Here is a 21,908-nt window from a genome sequence, read left to right as displayed (position 1 = left end):
AAAGAATGAAACATTTCTATATTAAGTAACAATTTAACTTTAAAATGTTCATTTTACCCTTGATGAAATGATTTATAGTCACACAAGTTTCTATCATTCATTTTAGATCACAAGTTTTAAAAGTCTTTCTTTACTTTTAAATTATGTGCAGAGTCAAACTGTGTACCTCACATAAAATGAGATGGAGGGAGTAACATATTAGAGTAGAATCGAACATGGAAATAATTGATTAATAACACTAAAAATGGGCACCTAATTCTAAGGAAACACTTCCTACCACAAATTTTTCTATACTGAAAATTCAAATTTGAGACTTTTTATTAAGGAAAAAAATAACTTCATCAACTGCATCATATTGTTTTACGATGCTACTAATAGTAGTTACTATAAGTAATCCTGACAAGTGTCAAGTTGAGCAAATGTGGCACATGAGAGGTTAAAACATCCCCTTTTTACCATAAAAAGTAAAGCTGCACATTCCATTTTTTGATGTAACAATAGCATCCAACCACTCCCTCTCTCTCTCTCTCTCTAGGTTTCAATTGGTGGAGCTCTCCAATAATATCTTCCAACATAAAATTTAAAAAATTCCTCATTTTTTTTTTCTCTTCAATTCCAAGAACAACAAGTGAATAGTGCTTATTCCATCTCCAAAATTAGGTCTACACATTTATATACTCAATTATTGGTCCATTTTTATAGGGTTTTCTAACTAGATCTGAGGTTTTCCTCTTTAATTAGGGTTTCTTATAATTTCTTACTATTTATATTTTTTTTGTGATAGTTTGTAAGATTTCTTGAAGGTCTGAAGAAAGATAATAGTTATCATCTAATAACACGGCTTCTCAACAGGTAAAAATAAGATCTACGTACATTCTACTCTTTTCAGATTCTACTTATGAAATTATACTGTTATGATTGTAAATATAGTGAATTTTGGTGATATATAAACTAATTATAGTGTATGATTTTTTTAAAATTTATTTTTGAAGGATGGCAAGGGAGAAGATAAAAATAAAGAAGATAGATAATATAACAGCAAGACAAGTGACATTTTCAAAGAGGAGAAGAGGGCTTTTTAAGAAAGCTGAAGAGCTTTCTGTTCTTTGTGATGCTGATGTTGCTCTTATCATTTTCTCTGCTACTGGGAAGCTATTTGATTTTGCTAGCACCAGGTAAAATCTCGAGATAAAATGAAGGATTATTTTATGCGTGTTTAGTTACGAGTCTTTAAGTAGTTTTACGATTATTATCCTATCATTAATACCATGGGCTTGTTTGATTGGGGAATACGTTATTATACGATTGTTATTCCACTATCAATGTGGAATAAAAATAATTTTATAATCTCGAGATTAGTTATCTCTTATAACGAACTTTAGAATATGAGATTAGCTAAAATATAATCAAATATTTGGGTTGGTAGGATGTTTCGAAGGAGCTAGGGGGGTGTAAGCTATAAGGTGTTTATTTGTGTGGTGGCCTAATTTATTTGTGTTACTTTCTTCTTTTTTTTAAATCTATTTTTATATTTTGTAATCTTTTGGTCTAACAAAATAAATACCGTTTTAGCCAAAAGAAAAAAATATAGTCCAAAAAAGAATTATCGTTTTAAGAATTTAAGACAATAATTAGGAAGTAATTGTTTTCAACTATACCTTTATATATTAAAGAACCACTAACTTGTTCTGAACAGTGATTAATTTTAAAACATCTAATTATAAATTTATATACTGGTAACTAACTCAATATATAATATGTAGTGTTTATTGTTTTTCATAATGAATGTGAAAATGGCTAAAACGACAGATGCACAGACTAATTCTTACATTCAATATTCTACGTGATACATTAAACACAAACCTTTAGCTTAAGATCACATGATTTAAAAATAATATGAACTTCGTTTCAACTCAACAAATTGAAAAGAGTATATAATATCAAGATTATTGTTCATGTATATATCTAACATACTTTGGATTCCTTTACTTCTTCATATGTTAAAACTCTCTCATATTTGGATTTTTTTTTAGTGAAACAGTTAGCTCCATCACTAATAAGATCATACATTATCTATACCTCGTGAATTAAGAGTGCACACTTTACAATAATAGCATAATATTCAATCGAGTTTGAGAATGATAGAATATATACAAATTTTACCTTTATTTTTGTAAGATAGAAAAATTATTTTCGATCGGGATAAAGATTTGTTTGATTTGTTGTGACAAGAGGAGCAAAGAAGGGTATTTCTACCATGGCAAAGACAAAACAAACTGTAGTTTCATAGGGTTTCTTCAAACAAGAAAACCTCGTGTCTTTACCCCTTTTTGTTATTTATGTCCTAAAAAACAGTGAATTAATTAGAAACCCTAGGAAATTTACTTCTGTTTTTGATCATCTAAATACTTCTTTATTACGTAAAATATACTCTTCGTTCATTTTTATTTGTCCATTTTGAATTTTATACTTGAGTATTTTATTACAATATTCATATTAATTGATGTACAATTTTAAATTTTGAAAAAATGATTTGTGGAATAAGTCTGTCTCATTTTATGTGTCAATGTTTAATTTGATCTAATGTTTAAGAGAAAAAGACTTTTTTTTAAAAAAAATTTGTAATCCAAGACATTGTTAGATGTATATAATTTCATAAAAAAGGAATTTTAAAGTTAAATTATTTTTAATTATAGTAAAGTTATATTCTTTTTTGGGACGAATTGAAAATGAAAGGGTACTACATAAAATAAGAGTATTTTAGTTGTCATATTTCGCTTTTTGATAGTCAAATTATGTCAACTTTGATCTACACCAACTTTTAAAATTTCAAATGAAGTGATTTTTAAAAAAAAAATAATAATGGGCAAATGCCTACTAAGTTAATTATACTATTTTTATAAAACTAAATTATTTTTTTTAAAAAAAATTGATAAAGAAAGTGAATTTTGTAAATAATCAAGTGGTTTACTCCGACAACATTTAAATTTAGTGTCAGTAATCCTTGTTTAGTCAAATCATTCAATTTCAACAGTCATTTATTTACTGGCTAAGACAAGATATGTCAATTACTACTAGTACAAATATGTCTTTTGGAAAATGGGAGGGCAAGAATAAAAGGATTTTGCAGCTACAATACTTAATACGTAACTTATTTCCCAATTAGGAACTTACTAATGATATGACAAATACTTACCCAATTAGATATTTATATCAAATCAATTTATTTATTATAATTAAATAATTTAATAGATATAAATATATGTATTAAGTAACAAAGTTTGTGCCAGAGTGATAATAGGTATATCCTCATTCTCAATCAGAAATTTCGAATTCGAGAACCCTTGTTATGAAGTTGCTAGTTAGAGAGCGATTTATCTCAAATTTTCCGATGCGAATTCAGATAATTCTTATCTCATAAGTTAGTTTTTTTTTTTTTTTTGAAGTTGAGTTGGAATCGATTTCATTTTTTAATCATGTCATCAAAACTAGACCTATCCAAATTTATAATTTATTCGAGACATTAGACTTTTGCCTTAGATTGTGCACACTCTAGACGTTCAATTTTAGAGGTGTTTAGTTGGTGGGTATAGATAATACTAGCGTTTGAGATCAAGTTAGGTTCAAAATTATTTATATATATTGATTAAGACTTGAATTAATTAGCAGAATATTAATTTTCTTGTTTATAAATGCAGCATGAAGGATATTCTTGGAAAGTATAAGTTGCAGTCAGCTAGCCTTGAGAAAGTTGACCAACCTTCCCTTGATTTACAGGTAGTAATTATATATACTTTATACTAAATTAATAAGTAAAAAAATAAGAGCATTGTTTTATTATGCTCATAAACATATTTTATGAGTAACCTATGGTTATTTAAATTAGTGAAGTTTATTATCATAATTAGCTAAAGTGAAAATACATATCTCTTGCTCCATCTTTCTTAAATTATTTATCGTGAAATAGTTCTAAAATTGATATTTCAAATTATTTGCCATTTAGAAAGTTTAAGATAAAGTTGATTATTTTTTTCATTTTAACGTTAATAGTATATATTTGTTTGAAGATTACAAATACTCCAATGATATATTCAGTGAAAAGAGATTATATCTTGAGACATAAATGAGAGTATATTCAATAAATGTATACATGAAAGAGAAATAACGACATATAAATTGAGGCAGAAAAAGTATAAACTATAATCTAGTGACAAATGTATATGTAAATAAATATACTTATTTTTGTATTTATTAGTTTGATGTAAACACTCAAAACTTAGTCAAGTTTCTACAAAATTTTAAGTAGGCTATAATTACATCTACTTGATTAATTAAGTATATATATATATATATAGTATATTAATTTATTAACCTTTTTATTGCTTATATATCATCATTTTATAGCTAGAGAATAGCCTCAACATGAGATTAAGCAAGCAGGTAGCCGATAAAACTCGTGAGCTCAGGTACCTATATATAATTCTTTTTCTTAATAATTGTGTCAAGCGTTAATTTGCACGCACCTCAACTTTTACAATCATCGAATAATTTTGCTTATATATATACTACCTAGAAATTTTTGCTTAGATTTGAACGTTGTCGATCTTTGATCTTCAAGTGATTTTTATCTTACTTCATTAGCCGCTAAATTACACATCCGCCTCAACTTTCATGAATCGGTATTATTGGGCAACTCTTTCTATCGAAACTTGAGTATCAATTTTTGTCATTGCTTAGATTTAAAAGTGGTTGATATCCGATCTCTTGTAATTTTTATCTTGCTCCATTAACCGTTCAACTACATGTGCACCTCAATTTCCACTATAGTATTATTCGATAACTTTATCGATCAAAGCTTAGGAATATGAAAAATTTATTACCTAGCATACTTTTTTTTTATTGCTTAGATTTGGATGTTGTCTCTGATCTCTCATGATTTTTATCTTACTTCATTAACTGTTTAATCATATATTATACAATTGAGTAAATCTTCCTCCCAACACTAGAGAAAAAAGAAAAAAAAATCTCTCATTAATATATTCAAATTAGTCTTGATTAAATTTAAAGTAGTTGCTCATCGAGCCTCAAAATGAAAATTCAGGTCCCAACCCAACTTGTTATTAATATGAATATATTTCCTTGGCTTTATAATTGATAGCCTTTTAAATTAGTCATTAAATTTCATTTAGATATTCGAATAACGATTTGGTTTAAATAAGCACTTGATCAAGACAAATTTTTTCATATTTGACACTTTCTGTTCAAATTTTGAAATAAATTAATTAACACGTGTTCTTAAGCGTCTATTAGGTAGTTATGTTAACTACATAAAATATGTCATCTCTTTTAATTATACACATCAACCATAATTGGAACAAGCCTTTGGTTTTACAGCTATTGATGCTAAAGCATATAATTTAAAAGGACGGTATATTTTAATTGGTTAACTTATCTACGTAGCTAACACTCGAAAATACACACAATTATCCCCCTCCCCCCCCCCCCCCCCAATTTTTTTTTATACTTGTTGATATTTGTGTATGTATATGTAAATCAGGCAGATGAGAGGTGAGGAACTTGAAGGATTGAGTTTAGAAGAATTACAACAAATTGAGAAAAGACTTGAAGCTGGTTTCAACCGTGTGCTTGAGATTAAGGTTTCATAATTTTTGTTAAAAGAAATTATAATACTTTTATGCTAATTAAATAAACTTCTAATATCCCTAACTTTTTTTTTTAATCTCAGGGTACACGAATTATGGATGAAATTACCAACCTTCAAAGAAAGGTTTGTACGATACTTTTACTAAAACAGGATCAATGCCCAAAGTATCCTGCATTCATGTATGATCAAAAAAATATTGTTGCACCTCGAGAGGGTGTAATGTAGGTCACGTACCCTAACACAAGCATCAATATTATCCCATGATTCAAATTCGTGACCTATTGGTCACACTCAGACTAGGAAATCACTAATTTTCCGACAAACATCCCATTAGAATTTGACTTGTTGGTAAAGGTTTTCAATAGAAAAAGCCATAAAAAATATTACTCACAAGTCACAAGACAATTTGAAATTAGCGAGTTTTTGATAGTGAAAAAAATAACTGTTCGTTGCTCCAAAGCTTCCCTTCAGAAAACCATTCTTGACTAATCTTTTCTTTTTTGTCATTTTTTGACTCATGAAATCTTTTCAGGGTGCTGAGCTGATGGAAGAAAACAAACAATTGAAATACAAAGTAATTAAAATCCCCTTTAGAATTAATAAGCTTTTATGTACAATTTTTTTTTTTTTAGTAATTAGTGTTAATTAAATTGAGTAATTTTCATCATATTCTTATGGTGCTTATCTATATATATGTATTATTTTAATTGTGCTATTTAGATGGAAATTATGAAGAAAGGGAAGTTGCCCTTACTGACTGACATGATGATGGAAGAAGGCCAATCATCTGAGTCTATAATTACAACCAATAATCCTGATCAAGATGATTCCTCAAATGCATCTTTGAAGTTAGGGTAAGCTTGCTTACACTCTTACTTAAAGAATTTTAACTTATTAGATAATTATGTGGTGCAGTTTCAGCTCTTCGAGGACATGACCCTTAATAGGATAGTGTGGAGATTGAGAATTAGGATAGATAGTTAGTAGGTAGTTAGACGTTTTTTCTTTTCCTTTCTATGTGTATTACTCCCTCCGATCTGTTTCAGTTTGATTGTCTAGTTTTGACTTGGAATGGAGTTTAAAAAAATAAAGAAGATTTTCGAATTTAGTGGTCTTAAAATAAAGATATGTTTAACGTAACAATGCTCTTTAATTTTGTGGTCTTTACATATCATGTGGGAAGTTAGAATTAAAGAGTTGCTAAAAATGAGAATATGCTAATTTGTTTTAGACTAAATAGCAAAGTAAGACGAATAAATTGAAACAGAGAGGAGGATGTTTCTTGTTTTCATTATTTTTAGATTTCACTTTTACTACCTGTTGTTCCTTATAGCTTGGGTTACTTTATTATCTCGTTGTTTTTACTTGTTGCTACTGCTTCTATAAGTCAATTGGTCTATCGGAAACAATTTTTCTATCTTTTTAAAGTAAAGATAAAGGTCTGCATATACTCTACCTTTCTTAAACCTGACTTGTGGAATTACAATACATTTATTAGTGTTTGTATAATACTACCATCAACCTAATTTAACTTGTTATATAACATGTTTATTGATCTTATATTCTAGGTTACAAGTTCCACTAATTACTATATGGATATTTACTTATTGTTATCTTTTGTTTATGTTTTTAACAGTGGTACTACTGCAGTTGAAGATGATTGCTCAATTACATCTTTAAAGTTAGGGTAAGATTTGTTTATATCCTTCGTAGAAATGTATATATTATATACATACACCTACTCCTTTCGTCTCAATTTATACGATGTAGTTTGACTTAATTATTATAGAGTTTAAGAAAGACTTTTGAAACTTATCGTCTAAAATAAGTCATATAGATGTTTGTATGTCTATAAATTATTTCATTAGGGTAAAATAAACATTTTAAAGTTAAACTGTTATCATATTTATTGGCAATTACTAAAAAATACAAATTGAAACAGAAAATATTGCAGGCATTTTGATTTTGATTTTTTTTGGTCAGGTCCATTTTGATTACATATGTTCATTATTTATGGGGTCTACAATTAATTAAATTTGCTATTTATTGATCAGGCTACCATTCAGCTAGCAAACTCAAAGGGGGGAGATTTTGTTGAAGATTGTACTAGTAATAATTTTTGGATGAAAACAATGAGTGGCATAATATATTTGCCTCTTTTGGAAAAATATACATTGGAATATAATTGTCACTGCTTCTACTATGTATTTTATGTATGTGGATGTACAACTTGACAAAGGGCATAATGCAGATTTATTAACCATCTCATTTTGGGTCTTGTGAGGGGATTTCTATAATATAGTCTGAGTTTACGTGAACTTAATAATTTTTTATTAAAATCTGCATACATGTATGAAGAAAGATACTCATGAGATATTTATAAATATTTGACTATGAAATTAGATATTATAGTATATTATGTTGAAATTGTTGAAGAAAGTTGTAAACTTTCAAATCTTTAATCTGTATTTAATTCTTGTTTATTCGATTGAGCTTTTAGCACTAGTGCACCGGGGAGGAGCTATTGTATAAGGTACGAGTTTGGTCAAATTTAATATATGTGGTTCATAATTTTTATTTGTCTTAAGAAATTCACTTAATACGTACAAATTATTGATTTAGAATCCAATAACTTTAACAGGTTAGAATTTGAAGATAGAAACTTTAAATCTTCACTCCGATTCTACTAAAGCTATACCCATCTCAAATAACTACAAAAGTAAGCAAATTCATCCTTTTTTATTGAAGTTTAGGTTGCATATATGACTGAACTTCAGTCATTTCTACGTGAAGTTCATTATATCATAGTAAATATGTGTCTGAACTTCAACTATTTGTATATCGCATCTTAGTGTGATATTACTTATGGGAAATATAGTAATTCATAAGAAATACACATTGGCATCTTACAATAAAAAGATTTAAAATTCAAAATAGAAAAATAGTTGGTTATGAATGCAAAATAGTTACAAGTGGCTACGCCTTAAATGGACTGTAAAAATTGGCTACTCTTGTAAAATTACTTCATGAAAAGCCCAAATATTTTAGCCCAAACAGATCAGCCCATGATCACGGAACGAGTTAACTGAAAAGTATTTACAGATCGGTAAGTACGACGGCGACGGTGAGAGCACCGGCACGATGAACTACGTCCGGCAGACTCCGACGAATCGGAGAATGGCATGGCCGCTGCAAATGGGTGGACTTTTGATGCTTCTTTTACCAAGTCTGTTTCCCAGTCTCTTCTCTCCTCTTAGCCGCTCTTATCCTTCCGTTTTCTCTGTAAGTTCTCTTTCCTTCTCCATTTTCAGCCGTAACACTACCTTTTGAAGATAGAGAATCTGTTTCCGAAGATCAATCAGTTAGTATTGGAGTGAAATGTGTTGAATTTAATGAAATGAAAACAGAAAATTCATGTAGCTGATTCGGATTAATTTGGGATTGAGACGTAGTTGATTGGTTAATGCGTGTGTACTATGTTGCTCGAACTCTTCAAAAATGTCCATGGTTGCATGTTGGATACTCCAAAAGTAGTGCATTTTTTAAGGATCCGACATGGATGCAGCAATATTTTGGGAGTCCGAGCAACATAGCCTGTGTACAAATGCATTGTGGAAGACCAGACATATTTGAAAATGAATTTGTTGAGTAGCTAATACTAGCTTATGATATAGTAGAAATCATAATTTGGTTGGTTGATTCTGAGCTCTACTCTATTTAAGTTTTTCTGGTTGGTATTTTAATTGGATGTGTTGTACTAGTTGATCATTGGAACTAGAGGAGACTTGGTTTTGTAGGCCATTTTCTTAGTTTGATGTCCTTTTTACTATGGATCTTCATTTTTACATGTAAGAGATTTCCAGGTGTTCATGATTCATGTGCACCCTGACTTCTTTTGAACACTGTACCTGCTCCAAATTTTAGGAAAATCCAGTTCTTTTATTAGTTTACTCATGCAATTTGTAGGAATGGAATGCTCCAAGGCCTATGCATTCACATTTACTAAACAGGGCTTTGCAACAACAGACAGTGAGTAGAGTTGCCACTTCATTTGTTTTTAGCTATAAGATTGTTATGGAAGTTTTGGGACCATATATTCAAAATGTTTAGTAATTTAGTACCTTTCAGTCCAAAGCTCAAGAAGCAGAACTCTGGTCTCCCTTGCCTAACCAGGGATGGGAAGCCTGTGCTGATAAACAGGATACTCAATGTGAGTGTTGTACCCATGCTATTGTATCTTTCCTCTGCGTTATGAAGGGGATTCTGATTAGTATATTCTGTGTTCTAACCTTTCTTTAATTGCATATGTTCTGTAGCATTGGGTAGGAAGTCCCAGGGGTACATACAGGTGTTTTTGGATGGAGGACTGAACCAACAGAGAATGGGGGTATGTAAGTTTCAGTTATGATATTGGTTAATTTCTAGATTGTTGATGTATATTACTTTAGGGGAAGTTTAGTCTCATGAATGATTTATTTGTTGTTTACTTGCTCCCATGATAGATCTGTGATGCAGTAGCTGTTGCCAAAATTTTAAATGCAACACTTGTAATTCCGTATCTTGAAGTAAATCCAGTTTGGCAGGACTCAAGGTATTTAGTGTCAGCCATTGCAGCACCCATTCTCTACGTACTTTTAAAGTTTTATGTGAGGTGCCCTTTTCTGGATTGATACTGCTTATGTGAAGTGCTTTTCACAGTTCCTTTGCAGATATATTTGATGTTGATCACTTTATCAGTGCCTTGAGTAATGATATTTCAATAGTTAAAGAGCTTCCCAGTGACTACTCCTGGAGTACCAGAGAATACTATGCAACAGGCATACGCGCTACTAGAATTAAGACAGCGCCTGTACATGCTTCTGCTTCATGGTACCTGGAGAATGTTCTGCCTGTAATGCAGAGGTACTACTGAAATATTAACCTCTTTTTTGAGATTTATACTGAATTACTGACCAAGTATTCATGTCGTTTCACTTGAAATATGTCCTACTTCTGAAAAGTTTTGTTTTTCACTAGGCATGATGGTCATATTTGATGCAAGTGACTTGACATTCATTCATTTCTTTATGCGTGTTGCTTCCATGTTAAATGAGTTGCAACTATCAATTTAACATTTAAGTATTTTTTGATCATTTTCAATAGATATCATGTTCCCTCAATTGAAGTGTCATTCACAGTTCATTTTTTTTCTAGTCATAGCACTAAAATAGACGCATTTGTAACTTTTTTTTATGGTCAGATATACACAATATTGGAGTTATCAGAAACTATCAAATCCTCTCAGAGATGTGAGATCAAGTAATCAAAATGGACTCGACATTTACTTGGTCTCTGAGAGATCGACATTAACAACCTCATCCCTCCCCCTTGGGCAACGGGAAGGTTAAAAGGAAAAAAGAAAGAAAATAACGGAAATGTCAGTCACTTGCATCAACAAAGCAATATTAGATCAACACATAAAGACAGCCATTGCCTGTGTTTATAGATTTCCAGTTTCGCCAGCTAACACATTACACAGTGGTCATTACCAGATGCATTTTTGTAGGCTTGATTTAACTGGGACACTCTGCTTTCAACAATTGAAATATAGTACGAAGTTCGCTTCGTATGATAAATCCTTAACTCACAACAAGACTACTTTGCTTTCTTTCTTCCAGCTATGGAATCGCAGCTATAGCTCCATTCTCTCACCGTTTGGCTTTTGATAGCCAACCTTCAGACATCCAGCATCTGCGCTGTAAGGTCAACTTTCACGCGCTAGTTTTTGTTCCCCATGTCAGAACGTTAGGCGATGCACTCGTCAGTCATCTGCGTAGCCCTCCTAGTTTGGATAACGCATCAAGTGCTACACACTTCCACAAAGGGGAAAATGACAGAGCAGGAGCTGGAAAGTATGTTGTATTGCATCTTCGCTTTGATAAAGTATGATTATCTTCTACCTTGCTGACTCAATTCCATTCTTACAATCATAGTCTATGTTGAAGTGGAGTGTGTTATGGGATCTTTGGTACAACTATGAGGGCATAGTACTGTATCAGTGAGTTTTATGTAAATTTTCCATGTCTATGTTAGTGAAAAGACACCATTATGTGAAGGTTCAGTAAACTAAAGGCGATCTACAATAATTATCTGTCAGCCAACTTTGGGTAACTGGGCCTGTAAATGTCTCCAAGTTAAGAAAGTTAAAGCCCGTCTTGTTTCACTAGAATTCACTTGGATACCTTCGATTTTGATCCATCCCCATCCATTAATGGCGACAAATAAAATAGCTTTTGTGCAAGACGAGGATTTGTCGTTTAATGCATTTGGGTATTAATTGTCTGGAAAACTTCTTTTAAACAGGATATGGCTGCTCACTCAGCTTGTGATTTTGGTGGGGGCAAAGCTGAGAAACTTGCTCTTGCAAAATATCGGCAAGTACTTTGGCAAGGGAGAGTGCTAAACTCCCAATTCACAGATGAAGAGTTAAGAGGCCAAGGGCGTTGTCCGTTAACTCCGGAAGAGATAGGACTCCTTTTGTCAGCCTTGGGATTCAACAACAGCACACGCCTATATCTTGCTTCCCACAAGGTGTCATAACTATGAAATTACTTATTCCTTACAAAGAATGATGTGTTCCATTGTCAACAACAGCTTAAGCACTCTCTGGACTTTATTCTCATCAGGTTTACGGTGGAGAAGCAAGGATATCATCTCTTCGCCAGTTGTTTCCATTTATGGAGGACAAGAAAAGCCTTGCTTCTTCTCATGAGCTATCTGAAGTAGAAGGAAAAGCTTCTTTACTAGCAGCTGTGGATTATTATGTGAGCATGCAGAGTGATATATTCATCTCTGCCTCTCCCGGCAACATGCACAATGCACTGGTAACTAAATTGTATATCAGAATGTCCGGTTAATTATTCTAGTCTAGTCTGTTTTAGTCTTGATTATGCTTTGAAAACTAACCATGGGGCGGGATTTGTTAACTCTCAGTTGGGGCATCGAGCATACAAGAATCTTAAGACTATTAGACCAAACATGACATTGTTAGGCAAGCTCTTCCTCAACAAGACTATGCAGTGGTCTGAATTTCAGCAGGCAGTACAGCAGGGTCACAAGAATAGACAAGGACAAATGCGGATACGCAAGGAAAAGCAGTCTATATATACTTACCCTGCTCCTGATTGCATGTGTAAAGCTTAATTTGACACCACGTTGGAGGTTGTAATTTGATCAGACGTGATATTTACATGTATATTTTTGTATTCTAGGATCTTTAGTTGACCATGTTCAGAATACAGCACCAAAATGATCAAATTCCATATTTTGAAATGATCATAGTTGGTAATTAAATGTGTCTAGTCACCTAGAATATTGACAGCATGGTGAATATAATGCACTATCATCTTTTCTTTTAGGGAAAAGGCTATAATATGCCATCGAACTTTGAGAAATGGTTCATTTATGCCATCTGTTATAGCTCATTTATATCATTTCTATTTGAGAAAAGGCTCATCTATGCCATTATTTGTTAATTGAAGATAATTCCGATTTTGCAGAATCATTTATTACATATGGTCAATTATAATTCGATCACGTTATTAATTAAATCAGTTTTTTGAAAGGGAAAAGGATCAAAATGTTGGAATTTTGAGAAAAAACTCATCTATGCCCCCCATTAAAAGATTGGTTTATCTATGTCATTTCAATTAAAACTGATGGAATGGAGGAGCCTTTTCTCAAAGCTAAAAATGATATAGACGAATCAAACTTTTAACGGATAGCATAAATGAGCCTTTTCTGAAGCTCGATGACATATTTGAGCATTCTCCCTTTCTTTTATTTTCTTAGTTTGGTTTTTAACCACAGCCAGGTAATAACTTCATCCTACTGAGTACTGTAGTCAAATAATACTCCAAAACTCTGCTGGAGTGTATGGTACAACAAAACAATTGTATTGCAAGCTAAAGATGGTGTATGGTCAGACCAAGCCTTAAGCTAAAAGTTAGTGGTATTTATTGTGCCTTCATTGATCATTACCAAATGCTAAATACAAGCCAACTACTGCTCCACAATTATATATAATAAATTTCATGAGAAACATTTACAGTGTGCACAATGCAAGCTCTAAAAAATAGCCTTAGCGCATTATTGCACATTGTTGAACCTTCAAATAATCACCTTTCGCGTTCTTTCTGGTCATTTGATGTACTTTGTGTGCTTGGAGCTCCTGGCATTTTATCGTCCGTCTTATCTTTGTTTGAGTTGGTCGAGCTATTTCCATTCCGGCAGGCAGCTAACTCTTTTGATTCTGAGTCAAAAAATGTTGGAGAGGGAGAGGGTGGAGTCGTTTCTTCCTCAATTGGAAGTGTTAGTTTTGACCCTTCCAGTGCAACACCAAGAACAATGTTGTCTTCTAACATGGGCCTTCCAACTGAAGGTGGTGAAGAAATTGGTCTTTCAGTATCTTGTTGTGCCTGTGAAGCAGAAGATGCCATATCTGTCTTCTCAATGGCTGTATCTGATGTCAACCCCGGTGGGTCTCCAGCAACTGAAGCAATTTGGTTTTTCTCAGAGTTGCTTTTAACTGGACTGGCAGATCCTTGTTTTAGTGATTTTCCATCTGATGGCGAAGTTGCTGCTTTTAAATCACCATTAGCATTTGATGCTGATGAGGCCTTAACGACTTCCTTCTCAACAAGAGTTGATGGCTTGTCATTTGTGTCATCAGCGCCCCGTGATGTACTTGGTGCTTCAACCTTTTGGTCTTTTTCTTCATCAGATTGTACTGAACGAGCAGAAGCTTTGGCTTTATCGTCACTACTGATCTTATAAGAAGGCTCAATAAGGAGGACTTGGCGGTTAGGCCGGTTACGAGAAAAAATGGAATCAGCAAATGGTACATCATCCACATCAATCTCACGAGATGTTTTCTGCACAGTACGAATAGGTGTAGCAAGTCGAGCACGATGATGGCTGATTACTCGAAGGAGATCCAGCAATATAACTTCCTGCAAACCGAAAGTTGGATAGTGAGAATCGTTAGCAGGAAGTTACTATTTTCCTGATAGACCTAAGTACCTCAACTGACACAAACACACCACAGATGGAGATAAAAGAAAAGGCCTCAAGCTAGAAGCATATTGGATCTACGTATACCTGCAGTTTGGAGTTACAGTTGGAAGATACTGCACTATAGTTTGAACCAAATAACTACAGATACTAAAGATGCTTATCGACATTTTGTACTACTTCCGAAAGTTGGTATCAAAATATCAATTTCACATTTTTCATAGTTCATGTAAGCTTCATTTATTACTCCTTATGAGAGTTGGCTTTGGCATCACAATATAACAAACTAGTCCCACCGTAGTTTACATGAAAACAGTTCTGGCAAAGGTAAGACGAGCAGGAGGAACAGACGAACAGAGGACAGAAGGGGCAGTGAATGCATAAAGCATATAGAATGCGCATCATCTAAAATCAGGGTACTAAGTGAAAGAGCTTATACATGACCAAGTATAAATTGATTAAGTTGTGGCGGCCGGTTAACTAGCAGTACTGTAATCAAAGATGTGATTTACAAAGTTAGACTTAGGACTACTTCATTGAAAGAAAGGATAAAACTCGTACCTTCACTCGGAGGTACTCTTCAAAACGAGGAGTCTTCACAAAGCAAGAAATCAATATCTGTTTCACATGCAATGATTACAAAAGTTGAGTCATGCTATTAAAAAGGAATCAATACCTTAGACTTCTTATGCACGATATGTAAAACAAAAAATTGACAAGATTAGATAACTTGTAAAATTAGTACGGAAGACAGGTTGACACACTTGCACAAGAAATAAAGTGATCCAGTAGCTAAGATGCGGCTAGAAGTTCCCACTACTAGCACTAGGCTCTGCACTTTGACGGCTAACCCATGTCAAATGTTAGTCAGAGTTAAAGGGGTTTCTATCTTACTCTTTATATGCATCTTCACCCTGGATAACGAGGATTTACTTATTCAAGGTGAGAATAGAGTATCAAAAAGCATAATTGAGAGAGATCCTTCACCCCTTATCAGTCACACATTTCTTCAAATACGAAACAACAGCTCAAATAGGGATGAAAGAAATCAAACAGGGGGATAAGAAGCAGTTAGCCTTCTTAACATTTTGCTAGAGGGAATGAGGTGAAGAAAGTGGGCAAAACAACAAACAGTACTAGTGTAATCCCACAAGTGGGGTCTGGGGAGGGTGGTGTGTACGCAGCCCTACCCCTACCTTGTGAAGGTAGAGAGATTGTTTTTGATAGACCCTCGGCTCAAGTGAAGCAAAGTAGGCAAAACAGGCTAAAATAAACAATTAAGGAAAGAAATCATATAGATAAACACTCATGACTAATCCTACATGTTTATGTTTCTATAGATACTTAATAAATCTAACACGGCACAAAATAGATGATTCGGCGAACTGAGATGCCATTATTGGTCAAGCCTATAACTCGTGAAAACAATATCAAGACCATAACTAGTTGCATTACAGAATAGCTGTCAATGCAGTTTACCACTGTATTTCAGGCAATGAATAAGATAGTTAAAGAGGTACCACCTACCTTAAGAGCCTGATTCTCTGGATCAACGTTATCCAGAAAAACTCGTCTATGTAATCGTTGCTGTTCCACTAGAGGATGTTTCGCCAAAACCTTCCGCATATCCGCAACAATGTTCTATACATGAAGGAGTCGTGAAATTTGCATCAGCCAACAGAACTATTTATTAAAAATAGGAGGATTGGATCTTATCTAACTAGAAAATTTGATTCACTAACATTGATCTTATTCACATCCAAGTGGCTGATGGCAAGGTGAGTCTTGATCCGCCAGTGAGTCCTCTGAGTAAGATTCCTGACGATATTCACTGAAAATTTGTGATTTGGTATGTGAATTGCTTCACGATCATCACCTCTTATGACTGTTGGTGACCACCAACCTACGTGCTAAACAACAAGAAAGCAGTCATGCAACAGCTCAATCCGATGATTTAGCTTTCTATTCAACTTATTCAGCACAAATAGATTTTGTTAGTTGTTACCCTACCACAGCTTTATGCAAATCCTTGCATATCAAGCATGCAATACTTCTTGTTATTGTAATTGTTTATTATGTTTCTTATCATCTAATTGGTGGCAGGACCAAATAGTTACCTCCACTGTACCAGAGACATCATATCCCTGTATCTTAGTCTGTATCCAGTCATTTAGAACAAAGGGCCTTGTTGCATGGATCATTATGCTCGAGAGGAAGTTTGTAAGTATCTGAGAAGCAACAGAGAGTTTTTAAAAAATAAGTTGGTCTAGTGCAAATGGCAACAAAAATTCTATCCAGAAAAGAAAAACAAAGGAAATGTGAATAGCAGAAGTGATATCCAACCAACCAATAGTGAGTATGTTCTAAATAAGATGGAGAAAAGCATAAGAGCTGATTAAGCAGCACCTAGGAATTCAAAATAAATGCTCAGATTACCTCACGACCAGCAAGAGTGAGCAATACTGTCCCAAGACCCCCAGCTGTCAGCCACTTCTGTGTAGAAAAACCAAGCAATTCCATGAACAATGAAACGGCTGCAACCCATACTGCAGTATATACAGCTTTCCCTGCAAATTCGAACCCCATCTGCAAAGAGCGAGACACATATTTGAAGAATAAGACTTTGATCAAAGAAGGCAACAATGAGCGATAGTAAAAGGTACATAAAAGAATATTTTGCTGCATATGTTTCTTTTAAGGCAACTTTAATCCTTAGTTTAATTGTTGTGATAGTTTTAGATTACATAAATTAGGACAGGAAAGGTGTAACAATATATTACAGACTAGTGTATGCTGCTGCCAAACTAACATAAGCCTCTGTTCTGGAGTTAGATCCAAATCAGTAAGCCAAGAACGGAATTTATTTGGAAAAAGAACATGGTCTTGCAGAAAGGGGAACCAACTAACAGCCATCGACAAGCTTTTGACAGATTGGTAAACTGTTTCCAGTTATTCAGTTGCCGTATTTAGCATTAGCTTTAGGTGATGTTTAAATATCTATACCGAGCTTCATCGTAAGCATTTGTGCTTTTATCAAGGTTTTAAAATCTCCAAGCTTCAACAAATTGTATTAAACGTATAATTCCCAGACATACATTTCTTGCATCAGCAGGGTCTTTTGTCTCCACGAGGAATTTTTGTGTTTGCTGAATCAAGCTGCCAAAAGGATAATAAAGATCAGCTTCGCGTAAAAAGAGAGAAACTAATCAGCATTGCATCATTAAGTTATTGGGAAAAAACAAGAGTATGATGATAAGCTGTCATGTTATGACTAAGAGCTAGAATAAATAAAATTGTCAACTAATGCATCCGAAAATCAAATTTTGAAAGCAAACATGTCACCTAGATAAACAGTAGGCAAGTGCCATCACTGTCGATAATGATCGTATAAAATTAAGAAATCTTTGCTTGACTGCCTGGCTAGGAACTGTAGGTAGAACCAGTGGATCTATTGCTCTGCAAACATTCAATACCAGCAGCATGAGCGTTTTATAAAGCATATATCTAACTTTATTTCAACTTTGTTTAAATTGCACTGCCATTTAACCTGCATATAAGTATTGCTCCAGTCCATAAAAGCACGGGTTTAAGATAGGAAGTTGTAACATAATGCCAGCTACTTTGTTTCCAATTGCTATCACTTTCCTGCAAGAAAATTTTCAGACAAAGCTTTAATTTGGGACCAGATAATGATGTATACAACTTGCAGCAAGCCAGCAAGAAAGATTGTCCAGAGAAGCCAGTACATGAAGGAAAAGCTTTCTTCCAAAGTGCATCAGTGGAGTGAGACCCCATGCAGCAAAAACAAGAACACCAATGGCCGGAATCAGCTGAAGCACAAGTGGGCTTCCATGTATAGTACTTAATGACCTGCAAAATAAACTAATAATTGAATAGGTACCACTTTGATCGAATTAATATTGGGTCATGGATGGAGGATAAATAGAGTAGGTGGGGTTGCTTTAATCAACAGTGATGATTCCACTTTCAAGTAAAGAAATCGTCAGACGTTTAATTTGACAGAAAATCAAGATCAAGATAAATTATAAGGCTGAAATGGGTTGTGATTTGTGAAAAAAAAAAAACTCATGCTCATTGAGAAAGAGATTCTAATCAATTACTAGAAACTTCATTGGTGATAGGAGTTGCATTATCGGATGAAAAGAATCAGTTATTAAGAACTCCAAGATCTAAATGTCCATGCAACTTGATAAGAGATAATAAATATAGAACCATCTACCGTTTCCAAATTAGTGTTGCTGTTTCCAGAACTTGACTCTCATATCCTCCACCTGGCTTTAGCAAGGAGCGGCATAGTAATACATTACATCTAGTTGGTGAAGGATGGAAAAATAAAGGCCTGTGTACAGTATTCAGAAGGTAGATGCTCCAAGGATCCTGCCGCTGAAGATGCAGTACACCACATATCAAGTGTCAATGAGACAGTAAAAATTATCAATGAATCTACAACCACGACTTATAATATAGTTTAAGAGAGAGTTTTGTAGAATAATTGCAGCAGATGCTCCTCTTACCTCATTCAACTTTCAAAACTTCCAAGAATAATATAACAATATATCATAAATATTATTATTATTATTACTATTATAATAAGTAGAACTATAAACAAGCTGACTTGAGTTGATTATTTAATAAGCTTGCTCAATTGTTATAACAATATCAGCTTGAGCATACTGAATTCAAAAGAACTCAAGCTCTAGCTCGAATTAGCTCAATACACCACAATTCCAGCTAGAACCAGTCTCAGTTTACTTATCTGCAAATACACTTACTTATCAAAACGAACTTTGCAAATGCAAATACACTTGCGTGACAACAAAGGCACATCACATTCTTAGGGATTTCCTAAAACTTTCCACATTATCAACCTTTACGATTTGATCACAAGCCAAAATAAGTAAATTCATCTAGTTAACAAACATGAATTTGAGCTCAAGACCTGCTCAATATTTAGATAAGCAACCCAAGATGAGCATATTTAAGTTAAGCCAAGTGTGTCTGCCAAACTCAACCTATTAATAGAACTATTCAAAATCATGTCAAGTACATAAAGCTTAGTTTTCTTGAGTCAATTTCATGATGCTTAAGCAATGCAATGAAGTAAAGGAATCAACTTCTTACAGAATAAGATCAACAAAAAATTGAAATAATTAAGAAGTCCATGATATATAACAACAACAACATACCCCGTGAAATCCCACAAGTGAGGTCTGGGGAGGTCGAATGTACAAAGACCTTACCACTACCCCGTGGAGGTAGAGAAATATTGAACCACGTGTATTTAATAACATAATGACAGCAAAGTGAGTCATCAAAAAAGCTAGCATCCATGAACAAAGAAAATGAGGAGGGGTGAAAATTAAAGGGACTTGTGGTGATTATAATCCAATGCAAATCATACCGTAGAATGTGATGACAGAAATATGCTGCAAGAATCTGTCTGACTCCTGCTCATTGTGCCCTACAAAAAAACAAAAAATTAAGAACTAGGAACGTCCTTATTTTATCAATAAACAATTGACGACATCATTGACTCTATTGATATAGTAAAAACTAAAAATCAAACGCAAGAATCCTGTTGTACCTTAGACTGACCGCTTAATCCACATTTCCCGTGAATTGGGAATTCACGGGGCAGCAGCAGTGACACAGAAGCTGCCATTTTCTAATATGCTTAAAGAAATGACACCCAAAAGTCACAATGTTAAAGTGCATATGGTAAGAACCTTTATCTTCTGAACCTACAAAATGAAAATAGTGCAGCACCAACATCAAATTAAGCATGAAGCAACCTGCCTAACAGTAAGCATAGAGAAAGCCTCCCCCTTTAACTGATTTATTAGGTCCTAGTTATCCAACACAGTAATAGATTTGCAATAGTATCTTCCTCTGGCGCACTCACTACCTTAAATATAGCTGAAATTCTTTTTGACATTATACACACAGGCACACACTAACTCTCCACTCATTGTCACAACAGATTAACAAGTGCAGTGGTAGTCCTCTCCCACCTAGCACTCTGATCAATAAATTACACTAAGGTTTTTTATCACAGAAATATCTAAAGTATGACTTTGAGCTGATGGTTTATCGAAACAATTTCTCTACCTCCCATCCTCCCCACAGCCTACTTTGTGAGATTACACTGCATATGTTGTTGAAGACTTTACTCCAACATATCTCATATATCCTATCAATTCGGAGCATAACAATGGGACTAAGCCACGCCACATCAAGCAAAATTACAAGTTAATGCATAAAACATGACGAGAAAAATCTAAACACAATCAACAGTTAAAATAACGGCATTGCTACTACACCACACACTCACAAAGATCTTCTCCTTTCCTTCTTTACTTACCTAAACAAACTCCTAAATCTTAAAATAAATAAAAAAACCCTTAAATTTCACATCAACAACAACAAAAATGAACCATTAATCCTCGAATCAAGGTAATTACGAACCTCAAAACCAATAAAATCGATGATATTATCTCAGGTATTGAAGCTACTTTACTTAAAAGCAGCTAAAATCAGCTGGAATTGGTAGATCTTCGTTTATGAATGGAATGGCGGAGGAAGATGCTGGGCAACACGGAAACACCGACGGCTACAGTTGCGTGAAAAACTGAAAGGAATATCTGTTTTGGATAATTCACCACGTTTACACCTTCTTACGTGGCTCCATTCATTTCATCGTCTTACTACTTTTAAATACAAAGAGTTTTTAAAATCAGCCAAAAACAATTATCACCGAAATTTGATAGACAAAACTTAACTAAACCAAGGTTCTATTACCTCCTGAACCTATTTTTTTTTGTAATTTTGTACATTGCGAGTTGGAGATGTTTGGGTGCTGCATAAGCTAAAAAAGTGTACAAAAATTACAAAAAAATGGGTTCATAAAACCTTGGTTTAGTTAAGTTTTGTCTCTAAAATTTCGATCATAGTCTAGAGGGTACTTGTGTCTTATCCCCAGTTTATTTTAAAACGTAGACGAGAATTATAGCCCGTTTAGATTGACTTAAAAAATAGTTTTTAAATCAAAAATAAAAAGTTAAACTTAAATGATTTTTAAGTCAAAAAATAAAAAAGTTATTTTTAACCTTGTCAAACATTTTCTAACTTATTTTAAATCATTTTGACTTATTTAAGTTATTTTATATTTATC

General features: G+C 33.6%; 3 protein-coding genes across 5 annotated transcripts; 2 read left to right on the top strand and 1 right to left on the bottom strand.

Moving 5' to 3' along the window:
* Nucleotides 1-480: 480 nt before the first annotated feature.
* On the top strand, nucleotides 481-7,983 carry MADS16 (protein). Of its 2 annotated transcripts, none has more exons than XM_006338001.2 (11): nucleotides 481-660; nucleotides 785-852; nucleotides 993-1,175; nucleotides 3,699-3,777; nucleotides 4,405-4,466; nucleotides 5,558-5,657; nucleotides 5,747-5,788; nucleotides 6,198-6,239; nucleotides 6,386-6,519; nucleotides 7,302-7,352; nucleotides 7,720-7,945. In XM_006338001.2, the coding sequence occupies exons 3-11, from the start codon at nucleotides 994-996 to the stop codon at nucleotides 7,733-7,735; spliced, it is 708 nt and encodes a 235-aa protein (XP_006338063.1). In that variant the 5' UTR covers nucleotides 481-660; nucleotides 785-852; nucleotide 993; the 3' UTR covers nucleotides 7,736-7,945.
* A 709-nt stretch (nucleotides 7,984-8,692) lies between these two features.
* Nucleotides 8,693-13,061, top strand: LOC102579667 (uncharacterized protein At1g04910). The gene is made up of 10 exons (XM_006338000.2): nucleotides 8,693-8,947; nucleotides 9,632-9,694; nucleotides 9,794-9,875; nucleotides 9,982-10,052; nucleotides 10,168-10,256; nucleotides 10,364-10,567; nucleotides 11,323-11,587; nucleotides 12,008-12,235; nucleotides 12,331-12,528; nucleotides 12,638-13,061. The coding sequence occupies exons 1-10, from the start codon at nucleotides 8,807-8,809 to the stop codon at nucleotides 12,845-12,847; spliced, it is 1,551 nt and encodes a 516-aa protein (XP_006338062.1). The 5' UTR covers nucleotides 8,693-8,806; the 3' UTR covers nucleotides 12,848-13,061.
* A 576-nt stretch (nucleotides 13,062-13,637) lies between these two features.
* LOC102579345 (mechanosensitive ion channel protein 3, chloroplastic-like) lies at nucleotides 13,638-21,429 on the bottom strand. 2 transcript variants are annotated; one of them, XM_006337999.2, is made up of 14 exons: nucleotides 21,203-21,429; nucleotides 20,322-20,478; nucleotides 20,139-20,198; nucleotides 18,957-19,120; nucleotides 18,463-18,586; nucleotides 18,264-18,361; nucleotides 18,059-18,172; nucleotides 17,812-17,872; nucleotides 17,153-17,302; nucleotides 16,834-16,944; nucleotides 16,459-16,626; nucleotides 16,244-16,357; nucleotides 15,278-15,334; nucleotides 13,638-14,655 (listed from the first exon to the last, which is right to left on the bottom strand). In XM_006337999.2, exons 2-14 carry the CDS (start codon nucleotides 20,397-20,399, stop codon nucleotides 13,822-13,824), a joined length of 2,133 nt encoding a protein of 710 aa, XP_006338061.1. In that variant the 5' UTR covers nucleotides 20,400-20,478; nucleotides 21,203-21,429; the 3' UTR covers nucleotides 13,638-13,821. The 2 variants fall into 2 exon arrangements, with proteins under 2 accessions (XP_006338061.1, XP_015167053.1); XM_015311567.1 differs by having other exon boundaries at nucleotides 21,255-21,429.
* Between the last annotated feature and the right edge of the window lie 479 nt (nucleotides 21,430-21,908).

This window comes from Solanum tuberosum, unplaced genomic scaffold, assembly GCF_000226075.1.
Source record: "Solanum tuberosum cultivar DM 1-3 516 R44 unplaced genomic scaffold, SolTub_3.0 scf00002, whole genome shotgun sequence".
NCBI classification, from domain to species: domain Eukaryota; kingdom Viridiplantae; phylum Streptophyta; class Magnoliopsida; order Solanales; family Solanaceae; genus Solanum; species Solanum tuberosum.
This window is presented reverse-complemented; position numbering and strand designations above follow the sequence as displayed.

Excerpts from the sequence above, each read along its gene's own strand:
- LOC102579345 (XM_006337999.2), bottom strand. The coding sequence starts at position 20,399 with ATGGCAGCTTCTGTGTCACTGCTGCTGCCCCGTGAATTCCCAATTCAC. Across the intron at positions 17,303-17,811 it reads ACCCTGCTGATGCAAGAAAT|ATGGGGTTCGAATTTGCAGG; the intron begins GTATGTCTGGGA and ends CGCTCTTTGCAG. Across the intron at positions 15,335-16,243 it reads CAGAGAATCAGGCTCTTAAG|ATATTGATTTCTTGCTTTGT; the intron begins GTAGGTGGTACC and ends CATGTGAAACAG.
- LOC102579667 (XM_006338000.2), top strand. The coding sequence starts at position 8,807 with ATGAACTACGTCCGGCAGACTCCGACGAATCGGAGAATGGCATGGCCG. Across the intron at positions 9,876-9,981 it reads TGATAAACAGGATACTCAAT|CATTGGGTAGGAAGTCCCAG; the intron begins GTGAGTGTTGTA and ends TATGTTCTGTAG. Across the intron at positions 10,257-10,363 it reads CCAGTTTGGCAGGACTCAAG|TTCCTTTGCAGATATATTTG; the intron begins GTATTTAGTGTC and ends TGCTTTTCACAG.
- MADS16 (XM_006338001.2), top strand. The coding sequence starts at position 994 with ATGGCAAGGGAGAAGATAAAAATAAAGAAGATAGATAATATAACAGCA. Across the intron at positions 4,467-5,557 it reads GATAAAACTCGTGAGCTCAG|GCAGATGAGAGGTGAGGAAC; the intron begins GTACCTATATAT and ends TATGTAAATCAG. Across the intron at positions 6,520-7,301 it reads AATGCATCTTTGAAGTTAGG|TGGTACTACTGCAGTTGAAG; the intron begins GTAAGCTTGCTT and ends TGTTTTTAACAG.